Source organism: Nothobranchius furzeri, chromosome 18 (assembly GCF_043380555.1).
Source record: "Nothobranchius furzeri strain GRZ-AD chromosome 18, NfurGRZ-RIMD1, whole genome shotgun sequence".
In the NCBI taxonomy this organism is placed as follows: domain Eukaryota; kingdom Metazoa; phylum Chordata; class Actinopteri; order Cyprinodontiformes; family Nothobranchiidae; genus Nothobranchius; species Nothobranchius furzeri.
The window spans coordinates 21,340,792-21,363,855 of NC_091758.1; the positions used below are offsets into that span (position 1 = coordinate 21,340,792).

General features: G+C 39.4%; 1 protein-coding gene across 1 annotated transcript in view; it reads right to left on the minus strand.

Moving 5' to 3' along the window:
* Positions 1-14,678, minus strand: part of slc25a21 (solute carrier family 25 member 21) — a 137,462-nt gene extending 122,784 nt beyond the window's left edge. Inside the window, exons 1-2 of the mRNA XM_015969583.3 lie at positions 14,605-14,678; positions 14,408-14,496 (exon numbers count right to left, since the gene is read on the minus strand). Coding sequence (XP_015825069.1) covers positions 14,408-14,477 — 70 coding nt within the window. The 5' untranslated portion in view covers positions 14,478-14,496; positions 14,605-14,678. The remainder of the gene's footprint in view (positions 1-14,407; positions 14,497-14,604) is intronic.
* Between the last annotated feature and the right edge of the window lie 8,386 nt (positions 14,679-23,064).

The window sequence follows — 23,064 nt, forward strand, 5'->3', positions numbered from 1 at the left end:
AAAGAAAACAACCCCGGATCTGCTTCCCGTGAAATACTCAGAGTTTGTCGAGCAGCGGCCTCCAGGAGGCTGTCCAGCCACTCCGGCCCCTCGGACCAGGATGTTTGTGTTAGAAAATGACTTTGCTACTCCCTCGGCCCCTTTCTCTAATTGCCCCAAGGGTAATTACCTTGTCTCCTTTACACTTAAGAAAAGCCAAAAGCCACAGATGTATTGTAGAGATTTACTTTAGCAAAAAAGTAGCTTTATTGGCATGATCAATATTATAGTTATAAAAATATATGCAGTAAAATAGCCCAAGTAGGTGGTGTGAATATCAATGAACTACTAAAATAAAGTGTGCTGACAGCCAGTGGTCTAATAGGGGATCTACTTACATGTTCCTGTTTACACAGCAGCTTCAAAAAGAATAAGAACTAAAATTAAATAATCCAGTAGAAAATAAAACATTAACTCAAGTAATCACAATAAACTTTAAGTTTGCAGAACCACAGTCGTTTGTGTGTGATCTCCTAAAATGTGCTTCTGAATGCATAAACGACAAAAAAAAAAACATGGTGTGGGTTTGAAGGAAATTCAGAATATTACAGGCGAGGTGGGGGGGGGGGGCATAATCGCAGATGCATGAACGTGTCACTCTACCTTCCTCAAACTCAGGACTGATAGATTGGTGCAGAGAGCAGTTTCTCCCTGGGGTGCGATACATCAGACTGCAACGGTCCAAGTACCATTATGAAACACACCCGAGAGTACCGCAGTTCAGGAAAGACCAGAACACCAATGCAGCTCTCCGAAGATTTCTTCTTGTGCGGTAAAGGAAAGGACAGAGGAACATTTTCCAGTGATTTCCCTCCGATTCACACAAATCAAACGCAAAACGGGGAAACACAGAAAAAGTCTTTAAATTAGAATAAGATGGAAAGGAACTGGCAGGTAAAATCTCCTGTTCTGATACATAAACGCAAGTTTGGTGTGATTTTGTACATAGAAACAGCTTAGTGGTGGGTTGTTATCGCATAAGCATCCGCCGGATTACTGCAGACTGCTGATAATGTCACCTTCCTATCAAACCCCCAGCCCCGCCCCTGTTTGCTGACAGGCTGACGCCCTGTGAGGTCCTCTTCTACTACACGCTTCTCAGTGTGAACTCTTATTTTTAAAAACGGACCACAGAGAGCTCTACATCTGAGTCACAACTTGGAAACGAGCGCAGGGGTGAAACGATTTTAGGAATCAGTGTGCTGAGTGAAAGCTTGGAGGCTGTTCAGAGTAAACGAGGACGTCTGCTGGAAATTTTATCCAGTGATACCTGCAGAAATCTAAACACAGATGTGAGGGCACTGTCTCGTATTCTGAGGCCTGCATGTTCTGAGTCAAATGCATGTAAGATATTCATATTGGTTTCACCTTAAAAGTTCTTATTTCAACAGAAGGAATTTTTTAAAAGCAGTTCTAAAGACGGCTCTCTTCTGCCGTCTAGTAATTATTTTAAATTCATTAAAGATTTGGAGGCAAATTCCTCATTAAACGTTGTTTTCTCTTCTCCTAATTGCACAGATGGTTCACTCGTTGTGTTCTTTTTATCAGAAATAAGAACCAGACAAACATAGAACACGCTGCACTTGTCCTGGGGGTCACAGCCTTCCCAACACACTAACGCTAACACGCTAACTCGCTGCCCTTTTCAACAGCTTCTTTGTTAACTCTGCTGCTAAATGAGGAGACCTCCTAGATTCTGTAGCTCACACCATTCTCACTAAACTCTTTCCAGACTGTAGTGGTTAGTGTCTGCTCAGCAGGGCATGGATACGATAACAGAAACTGGTAATCATTAGACTCATCACAGAGAAGCACAGAGGCTGGATTTGAGAAAATGCTAAATTATCTCAAAGCACAATAATTAACAGAAAACTTAAAAAATCTGATTCACTTGAAAATTATGACATAAGAATCAAACCTGTCTGCACTTGGAGATTCTGAGGTTATGAACCACAAAATAGGAAGTCAGATGCTTTGCCATTAGGGGAGTGCACTGACAAGAATCTGGTGATACGTCATATATCACAATACGGGGTATTTGCAACACTAAAAGACAGAACATGTTTGTCCTTTTTAACCCTCCCACTGTCTTCATGGGTGACCCTGCCAGGAAAGTTGACCATTGAGCAGGGTTGATGGTTTATCCTTTGAGGTCCATGTGGCAGGGGTGAGGTGGTGCTCACTCCTCACTCCAGCCCCTATGAGCGTAACTGAACTACGGAAGCTCTGCATGGACAAGACGTCAAAAACTCTAAACACAAAATACTTCAATAAATGGGACACACTTCTTTCCTGCTAATAAATTTTCACAATTGATGCTAATACCTATGCTCCTACAAGGGATGCGCTCCTCGCTTTACTTGTGAGTGTTATGTAGACAAATGAACTTGTAGATAAATATGTAGGAACATAAACTTATTTATATTCAGTACAAGTTACATAGAATTATTATTTTTTTGCTTCTGTTAGTTGAAAGAAATTAGAAAAGCCCCTTGAAAAAATAATCGTGAATGAAATCACAGCTGCAATATTGAATGAAAAAAATTGCAATTAGATTATTTTCCAGATTTATTCAGCCCTAGCGGGAACTCCTGCATGCTCTGGCCACCCGGCCCTGATCGCCGTGCGCCGAGACTGTGACTGTGTCGGCTGCCTAAGGAGCTCTCAGAAACTCCACAAAAACACTGCAGCTAGGCGAGTTACTCAATCACGTTTACTGGCTAAATAATTCCCAATAAACAACTGTTACTATATCGATTCGGTGTACCCACATTTTCTTACATCCATAATGACAATGATGCATTCACAGACCTGAAAGAAGATCAGATAAAAGATGGTCAGTTTATAATCTAAGTGCTATTTGTTTCATGAGTATATTTGGAAATATTTTTTTCAACTAAAGTAATAAATGTATAAAAAAGACTGAAATAACAATAAAAAAAGTAAAAATAGATAATAAATGAATAAATATCAATAGAAACTGTTGCTAATACAAAAGCAATAACGCATCAAGACACCAAAGGCTGCTGGGAGGGATGGGATTTAAAAATAAAAGCATATTACTGTTGAACAGTTTGGATCAGCAGATCACTTCCTGCACATCTCGCAGGTCAGACATGATAGAAGGTAACTCAACAAAACAAAAGCCCCTAATAGTGACTCAGTTACACAGAAAAACTCCAAATGTGCTGCAAGTGTAAAAGGTGTGCCTATCCACTAGGGCTGGGGGTAAACGATTATTTTTAAAACAATTATTCTGACGATTATTTTATCGAATAGTCGACTATTCTAATGACTATTTAGACAATTAATCTAATGATTATTTTTCTATTGCACAGTTAATAAAAACCAACAAATCTCTAAGAAATTCCTCAAAAAAATGATAACTTGTTACTGTAAGAGAATAAACACTACAGGCCTTCCATTTTGTATAACACTGTTTTTATTGTGTTGCGGTTGGTTATGTTCTGGTGACGTGTAGAACTTGGGAGTGCAGGCTGCTGCCTGAGAGGTGGTTGGAGACGGAGTGTCTCCATGCTGCTTTGTTTTGGTCACTTATGTGCGTGAGGCGAGTGGTGTTACGACCCTTCCTGGGGAGTTTGCCTCGTGTGCAAAAAGGAAGGGACAATAACGGGATTTAAAAGTTAAAATGATGATCAGGTTTATTTACAACTACAAAAAACATAAATCTTTCCATCCACAGGTTGTGAGTAATAAAACTAATTCTGCCTGTGGGGAATTAAAACAAAAGTACAAATAACTAGGGATGTCCCACTGGGCAAAGATTACTGGGTTCTGGACCAAAATACAAATCTCCAAAGGTCCAAACTCTAAACTGGGTGGTTAAACCAAACTTATGGTGATATTTTAAACTAAACCGAAAACCCACAACACTCTAAATGTAATAAAAGGGAGATCTGCACCACAAAAAAGATGAACTCTAAACCAAAACGTAACAGCTGTTACCAAAATGCAAGAAGCTGTTAGCGAAAATGCTAACAGTAGCTTTACCAACGTTAAGTTCAAGTTACCAAGTTTAAATAAACTAAAAACACCCAGCAGCAAACAGACCAGCACGGAGGAGAGACTGCTACCACAAAAACAGCTCTCCTAATGTCTGAAAGAAGCTCCTTTATGAAGGGAGACACGCTCCTGGTGATTTTCTACATCTGCGATAGAGACGAAGCAGCGCATCTGACCCTGGAAGTTGTTGTCCGTTGCCGGGAGACGAAGGCGGGCAAAACAGGAAAGGAATCTAGTAGTGGACGGACATTGTTCCGGGTCTTCAGTATTTGGCGGAGATGTTAGTGAAGGTGGAGAAGAGGGCGAACTAGAGGAAAAACAGGCAGATTCCTCCTCTATTTACAAACTCCTGGGGATGCAACAAGTGGGCGCGGTGCGTCGACTACCGGATCTGACGTCGACGAATTTTTAGAATCGAGCCGTCGATGTCATCGACGCTTCGCTACAGCCCTATTATCCACACATATGGAATCACACATGTGATTTTATAAATGATAATTAAACAATTAACACATTTCAGGTTTTTAATTTTCCACCAGTGCGCAAGATGAGCTTAGCTCTACTTCTCCAAACTGAGGCTGTTCAAAGAGCCATCCGTAAAGGGTAACATTTTAACCTAAATATGTCCCCCTCCACAACATTTTATCAGTAATAAAACAAAGTATTTAAACATTTTAACTTCCATAACTAAAGTTTTGCTCCGGGTCTTGCACTCGCCAGGCTAACGGTATCACATTCATCCTCGGAGATGACACAAATTGGCTCGTGAACACAACAAATTACATTATGATTACTGCCTTGGCTCAAGCGCTTGTTCATCTTGATAGAGTTAACCCAGAAAGGGAGAGCCGGTCTCCCAGATCCTGAGCCAAAAGGGGAGACAGAATTATGGTTTTTGGCTGCAGCTCACAGCACAGACCTGTGTTGTAAAACTCCAGCTCATCCAGAAAAATCGCAGGGCAAACACACAAGATGAACAAACACAAATACACCAGGACAGAGCAGCCATGTAATTCAGAGTCCGTTTTTGTTTTTTTGACAGTACTTATTATGTTTATTTATATGTCAGTGCCTGCAGAGGGAGCATGAAGGGCTTGTAATTACTGTATCGGAGCTTTCTGATTCAGCTGGAATAACATGAGGTTTCTCGTGGCCTTGACCTTTTGTGTTTCTGAAACAATACAGAAACTATTACACAACACATCAAAAGTCTGACAGAGAAAAGGGGGTGGGATCAGTAATCTATCCGGCAGAAAAGGCCCACATGCCTGACCTGCTACCAGCTGCCTCTACAAGTTGCAGGGCAGGAGGTTAAATGCCCAATTCAAAACTTTTCAACACACGTCAGTGTTCATAAGAAACAACGTGTCGGAGCGTAAACAGCGGGGATGTTGCGACTCTTGACTTCACGTTTTAGAAAAGTTCCCGTGTTTATATTCACACTAATTTATCATTTAAATAACAATGCAAAGCGTACACACGGTGACAGCTTGCTGCTCTGAACATCAAAACTGTTTAAACGGTAAATAAATAAACACGACGACTCAGAAAATATGAAGAGAATCCAAAAACCGCCGACTTACAAACGCATCTACTCCCATGTGTTCATTTTCACCCACAAATACAAGCAATTATATTCGTTTGTTTCCTGGAGAGAACATCTCCCCCTGATGCAGCACGCACACACATACATACACATACACACACACACATGCACGCGCACACGCACACACAATGCGACTTTCCAGAAGACCTCTGCATGTTGGGTTGATTTTATTATGGTTGACATGAGATCATCAAAAAAATGACCAAAAACCAGATTTTCTTGTAATTCCAGCACATCATTTGTGTACATTTACTTAACTCCTGCTGGTTTGTGCCCCCCACCCCCAGAGTGATCTTAAAGTGGAATAGGTGTAAGGAAATTAAAATCTACTTTAAAACTCTAACATTTTATAACCAAATACAAATGATCTACTTGGACAAGTGTATATTATGTGTTTTCACCTTTAATGATTTTTTTACTCTACATTTGATCTTAAACATCGGCCCTTTTCAACCTGCTGCTGCCATAAAACATAAACTTCATTAATATCTAAACAGAATTTCATCCTAAGTTTTGAAAAAGGGCAGAAAAATTCTCCAACATAATAATCAAACTATAACTGATACAATTTACATATATGTATATTTTATGAGTCAAGTACACAAGGTTATTAAAATCTATGCACAAAGCCGTATTTGTTTGATTTGTACATAAGAGACATGACATCAAAGACATTGTGATTTAATCATTCACACATCTTTTTACTTTGACATGTTTCGACTGCGGAAGTTAAACATAAAAAAACATGTATATGTTGAGCAAAATAACCCGAAGGCCATTATTAGTAAATAAAAAGATAAAATGAACTAAAAAATATTATTAAAGTTACAAATATCCCTGTAAAGACGAAAATTAAAAAACTGCATGGTTTCAATTTTAGTCTAACAAACTAGATTCTCCTTTTGTTGGAACAATGAGTTTTAAAGCAGCTTTCGTGGTTTTTCTATTTGGGATAAATAAAGAGTTTATTAAAATATTTCTATTGGGAAGAAAATGTTCTAAATGATGTCACAATTACTCTGTTATTAATTAAAAACCACTGATCCGTTGGAGATTTGTTGCTTGGTGTTTATAAATCATGCAGCAGTGCGCGTCCGGCAGCGCACGCGCCTCTTGGCTCGAGCCAAAGCTGAGCTTTGCGCGTGTGGCTCCTATCTTTTCTGGGCTCGCTTCACACACGACGTGCACGCGCCGCCCAAACTTCCGCACCCGAACCCTTCTCATCAATCACGTCATCAAGATAACGTCGCGAGCGCAGCACGAGCTCCCACGTCACAGGTTCTGAATGAAGACGCACTTGCTCTGCTTCTGTGCGTCCGGGTTTGGGGAGACTTGAACGAGAGATAATCGTTTTCTGATCGAGTGTTTATTTTATGTTTTAAATGAAGATTTGAGTCTGGGATCTTTAATAATGAATAGATTTAGTTTAAACAAGTCCTTTGGAGAACACTCCGGAGGCTAAAAGGTCAATAAAATTAAACAAACATGGAGACGTTTGAATTTAAAATGTAAAAGCAGTTTTTACGTTCCTTAACGCACGCACGGAGAGGCCACGAACATGAAACTCAAATCACGATAACTTTATTATTATTAAATTACTATAATAATATTTGCCACGAAGGCTACAGAATAAAACTCACAAATCATATTTTTGTGTTTTATTGAAGTTATTCTTCGATATTTGTTCAAAACTTGTCATTTTGTTGTTCATATCTAATTATGTCTATTTCAATACATTTAAAACCCCGAAAACGCGCATTTATTAATGCAGCAACAGCATTTATCATCCTTTTAATTTAAGGACGCAATTAGACCATTATTTTCTCATTTATCTGCCGATTAATTTGCCGGGATGACACAGATAATAAATCGTTTCTGGCTGGTGTAATGATGAGTTTCATCATTTGCAGCCTGAACACATTCACACAGAAGAAAGTCACCAAAATAACCCATTTATGTCTGTCAATGAGGAAAGCGGGTTTTTTTGGAGGCCGATAGATAAATCCTGCTCCTACTGAAGGATGAACGTAAAAAAGACACGTGTGTCCAGCGCAGTGATGTCGTTTTAACATCACAACCTCACCGTCAGAGATGGAACAAAAATGTAAATGGGTATTGGCGCGGGCCAAAGCACACATTAAAGGAGACTGCTTTAGTTCAGAATCAACAACATGAGGTCATCTAAACATCTGTCTACAACATGTCCTCCAGGAGCTCCATCAGAGACCCTCCCAGACTTCCACAATTGTTTCTGGAAATAAATATTAGGCCTAATTCGACTGTGATTGGCGCAGCCGCTCGGAAATTGCGGAGAAAAAGCAAACACGCACGCACAAGTGCAGGCCGTGTGAGCGCGTGATGCGTTTTTAGTTTAACTGTATTTATTTTATTTCCCTTCTCTCCCTTTTTTCTTCCTCTCCTTCACTGAAGCGGCTTTATTTGTTCTCCGCAGACTGATTTCTGCTCCCCTGTTTAAAACTGGCGCAGCCAGAGCGGCGGTCTGAGGGGAGAAGTGCGCCAATCAGACGCGGGGAGTCCGTCTCATGTCGTCACAGTCCATTTACAGGAGGACGGATCGATTTACTCATGGAGTTTTTACAAAGCATCTACCGAGGAAATAACAAAAGCCTCGAAGCAAACCTTCCAGCGCGAGCAGGCTGATTAGCTAATCTTGCTGTCAGGTATTTAATCATCATGACTTCGTTTATGTTTTCATCATCTTATAGGTTTAGTAGCTTTTTAGGACGCTGAGGTTTTATTATTTTCTTACTCCTTCTTCTGTCAGAATGTAAATCATTTGGAGACGAGTTGCAGAGCATCCATGGCTCTAGAGCGCCTTTCCACTGTATTAGGCAGGAAGCATCTGCCCCCTGGTGGAAAACATGTGAATGACACATTGAGTTTGCGCTGAATGAAATGAATGAATGAAGTGAACGTTAATCAACGACTTTCCACAACCCCCATAGATGTGACCTTCCTGCTGCACCTGCAGCAGCCAGAGGTTCTGGACTGGACTGAGATCTGACTGTGCAGGCCAGTGAACTCATCAGGAAACCAGTTAGAAGATCTGAGCTGTAAGGTGCATGCTGGAAGTCGTCAGCAACAATACTCAGGTAGGTTGTGGTGTTAAGGCTCAGGTAAGAGGCCCAGAGTTGGAGCAGACCCCCCCCCCCCCCACCACCACCACCACCGTTACACCGCCACCAGCCACAGCAGCTTGAAGCGTAGAGACAATGCAGGATGGATCCATGCTTCTTGTTGGTGACACCAAATTCCAAATGTTGCAACTGAAATCCAGACCCAACAGACCAAGAAGTGCGTTTCCTGTTCTTAGCTGACAGGAGAGGTGCCTGTTGAGGTCTTCTGCTGCTGCTTTTGTGGTTCAGAGAGGATGTCCAGCAGAACGGAACTACTGTTGTCTGTCTATCATCTACAGAACTAGTCTCATCATTCTCCTCTGACCTCAACAAGATGTTCTCCATCACGCTGCTGCTGAATTTGGACAACTCTCTGTAAACCATAAGGATGGTTGTGAGTCACAATCCTCAGACCAGCCCGTCTGGCACCAACAAACACAATCAAAGCCTTTAAATCTATTTTCTTCATCAATCTGATTATCAGATTGAACATCAGCACATCATCTTCACCAGGTGTCTACATGAGTAGCTGCTTTGTGATTGGCTGATAGTTACATAAGTGGTTGAACAGATGAGGAACCTTTAGCCGATACGTATTCCTGTTACACTTATTTATACCTCACAAATGCAACAATTTTCTTCCAAGTAAATGTCATTTATTTACACATTTGTATTTATTTCCATTTCATCCGAAATCCTGATTCTTTGCTCTGATTTGAAACATCTGAAGCATCTGATTGTTAAATCTGCTAAACAAAACAAAGCAGCGTCAATTTCAACAACATTTTAAATAGTGGCTTAGGGAGCTTTTGCCTGTCAGACAGCAGTCTGACTCTTTCTACAACTAAACCTCTTTTACCAGGAGCCCTGTGACCTGCCTGCACATAAATAATCTCTCTCCATCCTTGTTAACACAAAATCAGGTCAGGAAAAGCAGCTCTGGTGTGGAGGAGCAGTCAGCTCATTCTGCCCTGCTAGAAACCTCTGAGGCCCGTTGATAACAGAGAAGACTAATAAACTACATCTGAAACCCTCATTAGACCAAATACACTCAGTTCAATAAGCAGTCAAACTAGGTTAAATATGAGACACACTACTACTACTACTACTATACCACTAGTACTACTACTACAATAATAATAATAATAATAATAACAATAATAATAAGGAAAGTTGGAAAAAACAACAAGATTAACAAAAGTTATATTTATTTGGCTTCAATTACGGACAAAGTAATAAAAAATACACTAAAATAAGAACATTTCAAACCATTTAAAAATATATTTTGATTTAATAACAAACTTCTTCTATAAAAATATCCACTAAGCGTTCCCCAACCGCAGGTCAAAGACCAAATTCTATACACATAAGTGTTTCTTCTATAAATGGGTCTGCACGGTATTTTCCTTTTAAAAATCACTATAATTACTTATAACAATGCAATAGCAACAGAAATAAAAGAGCATAATAACTAACCGTTTATCAGATGTGCATTAAATACATTTAACGTTATGCCCCTTATGTATTTTGAAAAGTGAGGGCTGGTGAAAGTGTGTTTATGTAACTGAGTTTTAGAGGCAAACAGAATTTGTACCAACAGATAAAAGAAAGATCTAACAAACACCACACGGCAGTAGTGACACGGTGAATGAGCACATAAACAGGAGGAAGGACACTTCCCAAAAACACACTGAAGTTTAGTTCAGCTGCAGATAAACGACCAAACCAACAAACCACACAGGAAATGGATTCTAACAAAGTTGTTTTAAAATTAAATACGATTTTCTGGAATACCAGAATTCAAAATGTTGGCAATAAAATATCTGAAGAAGTAACATTTTTCATCTACAGTTTTATAAAACATTTATTACACACACACACACACACACACACACACACACACACACACACACACACACACACACACACACACACACGTATACAGAGTACAGAGGTAAGGAAAAGTCAAAGTATCACAGTCATTGGGTGTTTTTCAATGCAAGGAACCTTGCCTTGATGTCTTGGCCCCACTCCGAATGCCTAGGAGATACGTCATCGGGAGCTGCCAAGACGTGTTCCAAATTTTCATGTTGTACCGAGGCGTGTGTTCTCCGTTTGTTAGCCGTTTAGCTAGCTGAGCGAGGATATAAGAGAGGTGTCCTGTAGCCTAGCCTTGGTCAAAAATTACCTAGAATACACCGTGGTATTTGCCAGGTGCCTTGACACTGAGAAACACTCATTGTTTTTTTAAGTAAGTGATGTCATCAACATGAGCCTGAAGACCTCTCAGAAGTGAAAAGCCTGGGTGTTTCTCAATGTCAAGGTGCCTGGCCTTGCGAGGAGATGTCTTGCGAGGCCGGGCGCCTTACTTACGAGGACACTGTCCTTCCTTGGTCAAAATAAAACGGTTAAATGGAACAGGCTTGCATCACGTGACCCCAGCTTCCACGGCGGTCACGTAACATCACGTAACACGGGAGATAACGTTATATTTTATATGTATTAGTTTAAATATAAATATATAATGAGCCTTTTACTTTTTAAATTGTGTATATATTTGTTAAATTAAATAATTGAGTTACTAACCGATCGCCACCGAAGCTGAAACTACTAGCAACTAACCAACCACAGATAACTTCTTTGGATCTAAACAAAAACATTTTTAATTAGTTGACTTACATTTAAACTTGAAATGTGCCCCCAAAGTAGCTGCCGACATCTGATCTGCCGTACATTTGTTGCTTAGTAGGTGCAGCCTTTGCATTGAGAAACACCCCTATGACTGTGGTGATTTTCTACCAACTGATTTAGAGTAAACAGTAAATGTTCTACTGGTGAAAATTTCACTAAATAATGCACATTCCCCTATAAATTATGGCAGATGATCAATAAATGGAAATAGAAGTAACAATATTAAATTTTCATTCAGCGTTTGTTTAATTTGCAGTTTTATTTCAAACATGCAAGCACAGGGTAAAAACAAATAGAGCCGCTCTTTTATCAGAATTGTTTTATTAATAGACATTTTGTGTTTTGCATACTTTTTAATCGGCTACTTTTATTTTACTAAACATTTAAAAATCTGATGCTTTTTCATTAATGAAACAGCCTCCCAGTTCATTTGTTTCTGTCATATAACATCAGAACTAATTCTAACTTGTGTCTTCAGCACTTCGTGTTACACCCAAACTGTATGAAATGTGGCTTATTTCCTAAACATCTGAATTAAAGTTATATGGATTTTTTTTTCTGTTACTATTTTACAAACAGATTCAGTCTTCTCCAATACAGTTGTTGGCTTGAGTTTCTACGTTTCTCTAACATATTGAATGCATTGAATTAGTGTTTGGGTTAGGGTCCACCGTAACGGTAAATGCTTAGCCCTCCCAGCCCCAACAAATATCCCCAACAGCCGCCACTGGAACCTCCCTTTCATCACTGTTTAACTCTACCTCAACAAATGTATCTAGTTAAAATTTTAACATGTTATACATTACATATTTACACAGAGTTAAAGAAAACATTTAAAGGTTAAATCACTAAACCAAAGAGTATGGAAAATTAATTTATCTCCACTTCCTGTTTAGGCCTTACCAGTGGCTCCAAGAGAGCCATGGCCACCCTAGGGAAGAGCACCCCCACCCCCTTATTGAATCACACACATGTTCACAAAAATCTACATGAATTTTCTTTAATCAAGACATAAATAAATTAATTAAATTTATTCATTCTCAATTTAAATATAAATGTCTTCCTAAGGAAGATAATTTTAAAAAAAATGTCTAAATCCCAATATTTTTTGGGATGTTCTTGGTTGAAACAGCAAAATAAACCAAAAACAGAAATAGCTGTGTGAAATGTGCCTATTTTCTGTAATGTTTGTTTTTCTCATATTTGAGGTAAATGTGCTGGATGCATAGGTCTGTTTATTTCTAATGAAAAAAGCATGAAGGAGCACTGCAACACACAGCTACGGGGTCAATTCTCACAAACTTACCAAAAGAACCAATTTGGTGTCCCACCCCAAAACTTTACTGGACCCCAATTTAAAAAATCCTAGGAGCGCCACTGGTTATTGTACTTCTTTCTGTTGTTACTTTATTGTTACAGTAACAACAGTCTACATTGTGTATAGGGAGCCTAAGTCACTTCCGCATCATGGGTCCCCAAAAGAACGAAAAAATGAATGCAAATCAACGGGGCTAAAAACACTATTTTCTAATTCCGCTTGTTTTGTGCCATGGATTTCACATATGATGTCCGTGAATTTTAAAGACGCATTTTGATACCAAGAACGTGCTTATTTTCGAACGGGGGGGAACGATATTTTAGGTTTTGTGTGAAAATAAGTCCAGGACTACAAATGCATATCACGAAAGTGACGTCATCGAACGAGACACGGAGAAACCTGAGGGAAAAGGGCTGCAAATTCTGCAAACTTCCCACAGGAGGAACCACCATAAATCTGGCCATTTGGTAAGTAGCAGCTACTTTGGGGAGAGGAGATTATGGTGACGTCACATATGCGATGTGCTGATTTCTAGATTGTAGTCATGCTAATTACAAACTTTTACAAGATAATAAATCTCAAAGTACATAACTGGCATGGTCAAAACAACCATCAATACTTTTCATTTAAATTGCAGTACCACCTATGTGTGATCCAGGGCGTAAGGCAAAGCGGATTAGAAAATAGCGTTTTTAGCTCTGTTGACTTGCTTTCGTTTTTTAATGATGCAGAAGTGACTTAGGCTCCCTATAGTTGTTTAACTCTTTGATGCATAATGGTCACTACAGTGGACAGGTACTCAGAATTGTTATTTATTGTTTTTGCTAATAAGCACAGCTAAGACTTTATTGCATTTGGGCCCCTCTATTTGGACTTCAGTAAGTCAAGCAAACATATTTCATGTTCAGAATGCACACTGTCCACTGAGGTGGACATGTAATAAATTATTTGTAAATAATTATTGTTGCAAAAAATATTTGTTGAAATTTGTTTCATTCACACCTAAAGATGAATGAAAAAAATTGTTAAAAATTCATGGTTGAAGATTTCATAATTCAGGCATCAAAGGGTTACATGAATTCTTATTGGTTAAAAGTCAAAAGCAATCTTCTAAATAACCACAAATATGTGCAAGACTAATGTACAAAATAAAAAATATACTCACATTCAGCTAAATCAGCTAACAGAGCAGTACGGAGTTAGTTAATAGCCGTCTTGAAACTTTGTTAAACATTAAACTACAATCAATGTAACACTAAACATTACTTTAGCCGAAGCTGTCTCTTTAAGAGCTAAAGCGTGGTAGCTTAACCCGGAAGTTGCTGCTCTACGCATGCGTCATTCCATCACGCAAACAGCAGTTATTTGGGATCTAACTAGGGATGAAATTCTAAATATCCTGTAGTTTTATCCAAAAATATGAAGCTTGTTTGTGGTTGGTGGTACATGTGAGAGCACAAGCATGCTCCATTTATTTACTATTTTTTACTGGGGTCTTAATGAAAAAGACGTAGTTTTGTAAATATTGCTTCACGTGCCCTTGCCTAACATGGCATCTAATATTATGGTAGCACAATATTGTAAAACACTTACCAGCTGATCCACCAGCTATGATCTGATGAGAAGCTTCTCGGAGCATGCTCCGTGGCTTCCCGGTGGTCATGTCAGCGGCGGCAGAGGTCCTAACAAAGCAGACACGTGGAAAAGCGGTTACGACCTCCACGTTTTACCGTCTAAACTCGGTATTTTCTTGTTACGGTGGTGCTGTAGTTTGCTCCGGAGCCACTAACCTGCTTAATTCCTGCTGCGAAGCCGCCGGTCGAGGGGGCTTGTTGTGTTGCAAGATCAAACTTTGTATGTATGGTAAGCCAAAGGTGACAAAAATACGCTCTAATAGCTGTCAAGACGTACATTCAAAACGGGGTAATGACCAGGGGTCTCATTTATCAAGCTTGCTTAAGCACAAAACGGGGTCGGTTAACTGCATAAGCAACTTTCTATGCAAACTTTGGGATTTATAAAAGAAAACTTAGGGGAAAATGTGCACAACTTTAAGTAGACTAAGGACCTGGCATACACACATTTTGGACATGGAGAACACCTGCAGTGCTGCTGCTGAGAAGGATACAATTATGAATTCCAGCAGCGTTACCACTTGTACCGCTTCATGCGCACACAGAGCAAGCCCCCCACACGCACACACGCGCACACACAGCCTGAAGCGCAGAATACGGAATGCAGATTATCAGCAAGGGGCAGAATGAGACAGAATGTCATGCATCTGTGACTGTGACCCGATCATCATGCGTCCTGGCTACTTGGCCAAGAGAGATCTCAGTTTGGCTGGCTGGTCAGCGTGTGTGACTCTCACCTGGGAGTCTGGGGATTGAATCCAGATTGGACAAGTTTTTTTAATATCCGCCACAGATCTCTCTGAAGAACTCACAGCATTGACGGCTTCAGCAACGCTGTGCCACTCTGTGGATTTTCTCTTCTTTGTTTTGCAAAAGCACTTCCTTTAATTTTTCCGCCTCACCCACAAGCAGCGCCGGCGCTCTGCACACGCACACCACGCATAGCGCGTAGGGCACCACGCCAGGGGAGGGGCACCAAACGCAAGCTTATGAAAAAAATATATATATGATAAAGACAGATTTCAATTAGAAGATGTGCAAAGCAAGTTAACAGCATGTTTACAGAGAGAAAACAATACAAAAAGGAAAGGAGATGGACCGTGTCCACTTTTCACTCTGTCCGGGTGTCCGGACTGGGGGTTCTGATGAAAATGTCCGGCTCTTCATCCAGGAGCAGGGATCGAACCCTAACAAGATCCCCTGTCCTCTTGTTTGGAAATGGAAATATGGTCACCCTATATTAAACAAACTGTCCGCCCGGGCTTTTGCACTGCACAGAGACGCTTCGCTGCCTATGACTTTGAACGTCAGTTGAGAGTCAGTCTCATGCAGACTGACCAATGAAGAGAGGGCCTCAAGTTAAGACCCTCTCCTCATTGGTCAGTCCACACGAGGTGGGTCAAAGGTTACCCTGAGTGGGTTACGTGACATCAGGCATTCAAGTATTGAGTATATTTACTGCATATTACAGTAAAACATTCTGTATGTGACCATATTATGGTGATCCTTGGGTCATGATGATGGGGCCCTTGAAAATTGTTGCCCAGGGTACAACAAAGTGTTAATCTGGCCCTGCCTACCAGGTGTTCATTAGTAGCTGAGTGAGAGAGGCTGAGAGGGAGAGAAACTCTAGCAACGTAGCAAGTCATAATCTTCCTAAATGCAGTTATTCTCTTCTGAATCAGCACTTCTTTAAAGAAGAAATAGTTAAATGCAACAAAGGGAAATATCCTTTTATTCAGCCTGTTCATGCAACTTGTATCAACAAATAAGTCTGAACAGTGTTAAAGGTTGTTCATCTAAAAATAAACCTTGAAGAGTTTGAAGATTTTTTTGTTTTAATAAGTTCATCTTAAAACATCTTTCTCAAGTCAAATAAAGTTTCCTCTGTGAGGTCAGATTGGCCCATCTGTGCTGTTTTGTAACAGAAATAAACAAATGAATCATATTTGTCCACCCAAATACTTAAATATCACAAAAACAGGAAGGACAAAAACACCGTCAAGGTAAAGTAAGAAGTTTTTTTTAAATAAGCGGCTGTTTGTGATGAATCATGAGTTAACTATGGATATGATTTATATCATTATTAAATAGCCTATGTGGTCTATAGGCTCTGTAACTGAGATTTAATATGAAAAATTAGACAAACCTATTTTCTAATTAGGTATTTGCTCTATGTTGATAAGTGTTGGGCAAGTTACTTCAAAACTGTAATGCATTATTTATTACTTGTTACCCTAATTTTAAAGTAATTCATTACATTACAATATTACTGATTTTAAAATGTAAGGCATTACACTACTTTTGCATTACTTTAAGTTACTTTCACCAGAACAACTTCAATATGAATGTGGTAATGTGACGCTCAGTGAGCTCATGACATATATGTGGAAAGTGATGTGGTGTCTGAGCTAGGATTGTTGTTAAAAACAGTCAGATATAATAACAGTGCTTTAAAATGATTGTTTATTAAATAAAAGCAACAACAATCTGTACTGTCAGCACGCTGCCATCTTATATTAACTGATCAGGGAGTGAGATGGTGGGGGCTCCAAGCCTATTTGCCTTGGTCCCCAAATGCCTTGATACGGCCCTGGATGTGGGACTGACTTCTGGGGTGATCTGATTCTATCACATGTATAAATATTAAATGCTTATATATTATTGCTTTTCACTGGTAAAAAATGTGTATTGGGGATAAATCTACCTGCTTTTTTCTTTTTTTCTTGATTTTATTTGAATAATTTCCTGCCCTTTCTCTCTCTAATCTTCCTGCATGCTGCATGTTTTCTCCGTCTTCCAGAAAAAACTGTTTCCTAGACTTCCTACTTTCTAACTATCAGCCAAAGGGATCTTTACATGCGCGGCGCTCCAGCAGTAATGATTTGAAATCACCGGGGCACAGATTATGAATTCAGCTGAGGCAAAGCACGTCAGAAAAGCACAAAATACCAGAGAATATGCGCTGATATGAACGATCGCAAGTGAATTATTTTGTTTTAGTGGAGCGAATTTGTGAATGTTGCAGCGGCCACGTGCAGGACGCAGCTGAGCCATTACCGCTGCGTCCGCTCTGCCCGCAAAGCTGAGTCCATAAATGACGTAATATATGCAGATACCGGATCTTTCTTCGGGTTTCCCGCAATTTGAATTTTTAAGGAACACATCTTGATTCTGGGTTTAAAAATGCATTGTAATTACCGCGTTACTGACAATTGTACCGAGTAAATATTACCATTTTCTTTCCCTGTAATGCCTTACATTACCACATTACAGCAAAAAGCAGTGCATTACAGTAATTAATTACTTTTGTACCGCATTACTCCCAACTCTGATGTTGATATATATTTCATAAACATTTATGGGCCAAGAGGAACATCAGCTGCTGATGGTATAATTTGAAGAAAAAAGTCCATTATGCTAACCTCCTCCTTTCATATTCAGAATGTTCTAGTTGTGTATAAAATGTGTATATTGTGCCTCTCTAGTTCTTAATAAAGGTTAAATAGTTTTGAATTTAGTCATGTCACATGCCAGTGATTGTGTTGTTTTTTCTGTGTGTGTGGGGTGGGGGGTGGGGGGGGGGGCACCACAAAGACTTTGTGCTTAGGGCACCAAAATAGCTAGCAACGGCCCTGCCCACAAGTACCTCAATTTCTGCTTCGGTGAAATAGCGCTTCCTTGATCTGCTGTCGCAATCTTAATGGTGGAATGCTTCAACGAGCCAGCTTATGTATATGCATGAGATCCACAAGGCACTTTGCATCGACCATTTATGGCAGACAGTGGGCCTGTTGAGGGCGGGATGTGACTCAGCTGAGAAACTTTCTAGTTAATCTCTGATTTATAAAGCGGAGATTGCGTGCTGCTGTGCGTACTCCATGTTTCATAGTTCACTAATTTACTTGGCGTAAGTACATTTTTTTGCTGAGCTTAAGTATGGTTTTAGTAAGGATTCTGCTCAATGTTTTATAAAAGAGACCCCTGGGATCTCATTTATCAAACATTGCGCTCAGCAAAAAAAATGTACTTATGCCAAGTAGGTTTGTGATCTATCAAATATGGAGTACGCACAGCTGTACACAATCTCCGCTTCATAAATTGGAGACTAATGAGAATGTTTCTCAGCTGCATTTTAGTCACATCCCACCCTCACCACACCCACTTACTGCCATAAATAGTCAATGCAAAGTGGCAGTTTTTAAAAAAACAGTCCAATCAGGATTTGATCACCAGACTCCCGGGTGAGAGTCACACACACTAACCAGTCCCCCAAACAGAGGTCTCCCCTGTACAAGTAGCTAGGGCGCATGATCAATCGGGTCACAGTGACAGGACACACACTGTCATAGACACATGACATTCTGTCTCAATCTGTCCCCCTGCTGATATTCTGCATTCCGTATTCTGTGATTCAGGCTGTGTGTGTGTGTGTGTGTGTGTGTGCGTGCGCGCATGTGTGTGTGTGTGTGTGTGTATGGGGGGGGGGGGGGGGGGGGGTCTTGTTCTGTGTGAAAACGAAGCAGTACAAGCGATAATGCTGCAGGATTTCATAATTTTATCCTTCTCAGCAGCAGCACTGCAGGTGCTCTCCATGTCCAAAATGTGTGTAAGCCAGGTCCTTAGTCAACTTAAAGTTGTGCACATTTTTCCGCTAAGTTTTCTTTCATAAATCCCAAAGTTTGTGTGGAAAGTTGCTTACGCAGTTTTCCGACCCCGTTTTGTGCGTAAGCAAGCTTGATAAATGAGACCCCTGGTCTTTACCCGCATCCTGTGCATAAAAGCCATTCCATTTATTTTTTGCATGTTATTTTGTCAACTTGAATGTGATTTTGGCAGTCATCATGCCCATTTGTTACAAGTGCTTTTTTCACCTTTGGCTTGCCATAAATTTTGCATTATCAGCACACTGGAGAAAGAGCGCAGCAGCGATGTTTCTCCTTGTTCCTCAACCGAAGCTGACAGACAACCTTAGTTCTGGTTAAAACTGTCCTGGCAGGGTCTCACAGCACAGCACCAAGTGACAACATTTTATTTACAGAAAAAAGTGCTTTTGTCTGTTGTTCATTTGGATATGAAATATGTTTTGTATAAGCTTCCTTTCTAAATGAAACATTAGACTCTTTTAGAATTTTCTCACAGTAAAATTCTCACCATATTCGTACATAACACACTTTTAATTCTTACATTTCAACTGTTAACTCTGATAGTGACACGCCTGACTGCAACCTGTATTTTAGATTAATACAGAACTTTTATTGTTAACACCTAGAAATATTGATTGTATAAATGTGAATCATTCCCTGGCAGGGTATGTGTCTGTTCAAAGAAATAAAAGTATGGAAGCAGATTAGGGCCACTGAAAAGAAAGGAAAAATAATTCTGACTGAGGATTCTGACTTTATGTTTATGTTTATGTATTTAGCAGACGCTTTTGTCCAAAGCGACTTACAAGTGATAATCGGCATGTTGCCCTTGAGGCTAACAACAACTTGACATTAGCCATGGAGAGGAGGGAACAAGGAGTGGACTGTAGAGAGGGGGACGGGTGCAGGGAGGGTGCTAGTCTAGAAGATGCTCTCTGAAGAGCAGGGTCTTCAGGAGTTTCTTGAAAATTGAAAAGGAAGCCCCTGTTCTGGTAGTGCTTGGAAGGTCATTCCACATTTGTGGAACGATGCATGTGAAGAGTCTGGATTGTCCTGAGCGTGGTGTAGGCACTGCTAGCCGACAATCCTGTGATGACCGGAGCGGCCGGGCCGAGACGTAAGCCTTTACAAGAGGATTCAGGTAGATGGGAGCCGTACCATCTTGGACTTTGTATGTTAGTGTTGGCAATTTGAATTTGATGCGTGCTGCTAGCAGTAGCCAGTAGAGCTCAATGAACAGAGGGGTGACGTGTTCTCTTTTTGGCTGATTGAAGACCAGACGCGCCGCTGCGTTCTGGACCATTTGAAGAGGTCTCACAGTACAGCCTGGAAGACCAGTTAGAAGGGCATTGCAGTAATCGAGGCGGGAGATGACAGTAGATTGCACCAGGAGCTGGGTGGCATGTTGTGTTAGGTATGGTCTGATCTTTCGTATGTTATACAGCGCAAAGCGGCATGAACGAGCAACAGAGGCAACATGATCTTTGAAGGTCAGGTGTTCATCAATCACAACACCCAGATTTTGAACTGCCTTTGAAGGATCCAGAGATAGGAAGTCATTTTGGATTGAGATACTGAGCTGTATGGATGGTTTTGCTGGGATGACAAGTAGTTCAGTCTTAGAGAGGTTGAGTTGGTGATGGTGGGATTTCATCCACTTTAACCTCAGACTCCTGGCATTTTTTTTCCTCGGAAGTCTGAATTTTCTTCTTTTCTTCTGACACTTTTCTCAGAAGTCAAATAGTCAGAATTCCAAGATTAAAGTCAGAAATCTTTTTCTTTTCAGTGGCCCGAATCCTCTTCCGTATCTCTAGCAAATCTTAAATATTTGAATATGAAAAAGCTTTCATCCAGCTAATGTAATCTTTTTAAAACCTTTATTGCTAAATGAAAGTCTCTTGATTTTTCCTTATAGTGTAAAGTCTATTTAGGGAAAATCATAAATCAGCACGTAGCAATAATTCATTTTAAGGGTTTGGAGGCTGCTGTTTTGGACACCAGCATAGGTACAACTTTGACTTGTAAACTGACAAAGTGATGTTTTAGCTAGTGAGTCTATTAAAATGCTGAGCATTAATAATCTAAAATAAATAATTGTTTAGTTAAAAATAGATCCAATGTCCTGGAAGGAAAAAATGATTTTGGTTTTAAATTTGTTAATAATAGTATTTGGTCATTTCTGAGACCATTCAGTGACAGAAACTCCTCTTGACCAGCAGGTGGTGCTCGAATATTTCATTTCCTGGGAATTTACTCAAAAAACTCAATATCTTTTTCATTATTTAGTGCCTTTTGAAGATTATAGAATTTGCCCTGAACTGTTTTTTTACCCCAATTGTATAAATGTTCTATACTAAGCACTGCTATAAGGAAAAAGGTGATTTTTAATGCCAATACACATCAGAACAGAAATATTGCCATATTGTGGTTAATGCTGCATGGAACAGCTTGTTGCTATATTTGCATTTTTGCAATAATATAGTGTAGAAATTGGTAGAGTCTGCAAACACCGACTTTGGTAGTAAATCTAAGCAATATACTTTGTTCTAAAAATTCTAAGGTCCACACACCAGAACCTTCTAGAGGTTCCAAAGACCAGATATAAAAGGCAAGGTGATCGCTCCTTCCAGACTGTTGCACCCTGTCTTTGTAATGATCTTCCTTTATCCTTTCATAGCATTGACAGTCTGGACACTTTTAAAAAACAGCTAAAGACCCTTTTATTTAAAGCTGCTTTAATCTAAATCTTTTCTTATTTTTAACTCAAATTTGTAATCACTTTTCATCTGTTTTATTTTTTATGACTTTAATTACTGATTTTAATCCATTTCTGTTTTAAGATCATTATGATTTTATGAATTTGTTTTATTTTGTTTTTATCTATGTGAAGCAATGTGATTCTATGTCTGTGATGAGTGCTATATACTTGTCTAATTACAATGAACCAAATTAAAAATTAAGACTGGAAAAGCTTTTTTGCAACAATGCTGCTGATACATTATTTTGTTTTCTTATTTAACCAACCATAGCCTTTAAAGGACACGTGTGTAAAATGCTCAGAAAGAGATTGGAGGGGGAAAAATTTAAAACCTAACATTTAGGAAAACAGCTAACTTATAGCATTATAAGAAAATCAAGAGCTCTCTGTAAATAAACAGCTATTTTTTATTTGTAACCCCACAATTATGCATCTGTTTTTAAGGCACATTAGTCTAAATATAACTTATTAAAGTCCTTTCTCTAATTCCTGCAGCAGCCATTAAAATGCTGCGAGGGTTTACAACACAAACGCTTCATCTGTAACACACTAGAGTATTTGAGTTTAAATTAAACACAATTTAAACTCATAAAATGCATGGCCTGAGCTGTAGCTTCAGCCTGGAAAACCTCTTTGCTGACCAGAAACGACCTGCAGAAATTCAGCAGCAAGTCTTATTTCATTTTGTACAAGAGCAACCGTAGAACAACAAAAGCTTCAGACCAGCTGTAAAGTTCTGGGATTTACAGCATATTTTTGGCAGGAAAGTGCAATTAGTATGTTGACCCTGTAGGATACAAAAAAATAAATAAAAAAAGGAAAACAGTTCCAGTAAAACGTACACAAGGAGAGGCTGTGCAGAGCAGCACAGACAGTCATCACAGTTTGATCTAAAATTACATTAAAATCTATGTTTTGGCACTATTGCATGGTTTTGTTTCCTAAATATAATAGCTGTGAGTTTCCTGCAAAAATAAAAAATAACAAATAAAAACATCAGAAAAACACCAGAAATTTTCAACAAGATTTTCAAAAACTACATCAATCAGTTTCCTTCTTTTTCCAAAGTATGACAAAACTTGACTAAAATGGATCAGAATTACTATAAATATTAATTAATATTTTTAATTATGTTTCAATGGAAGAAATGCTGCATGTGTTTGGTCTATTTCTAAGAGCTGTACCTTTCTAACAGAATTTGTACTTTCCTCA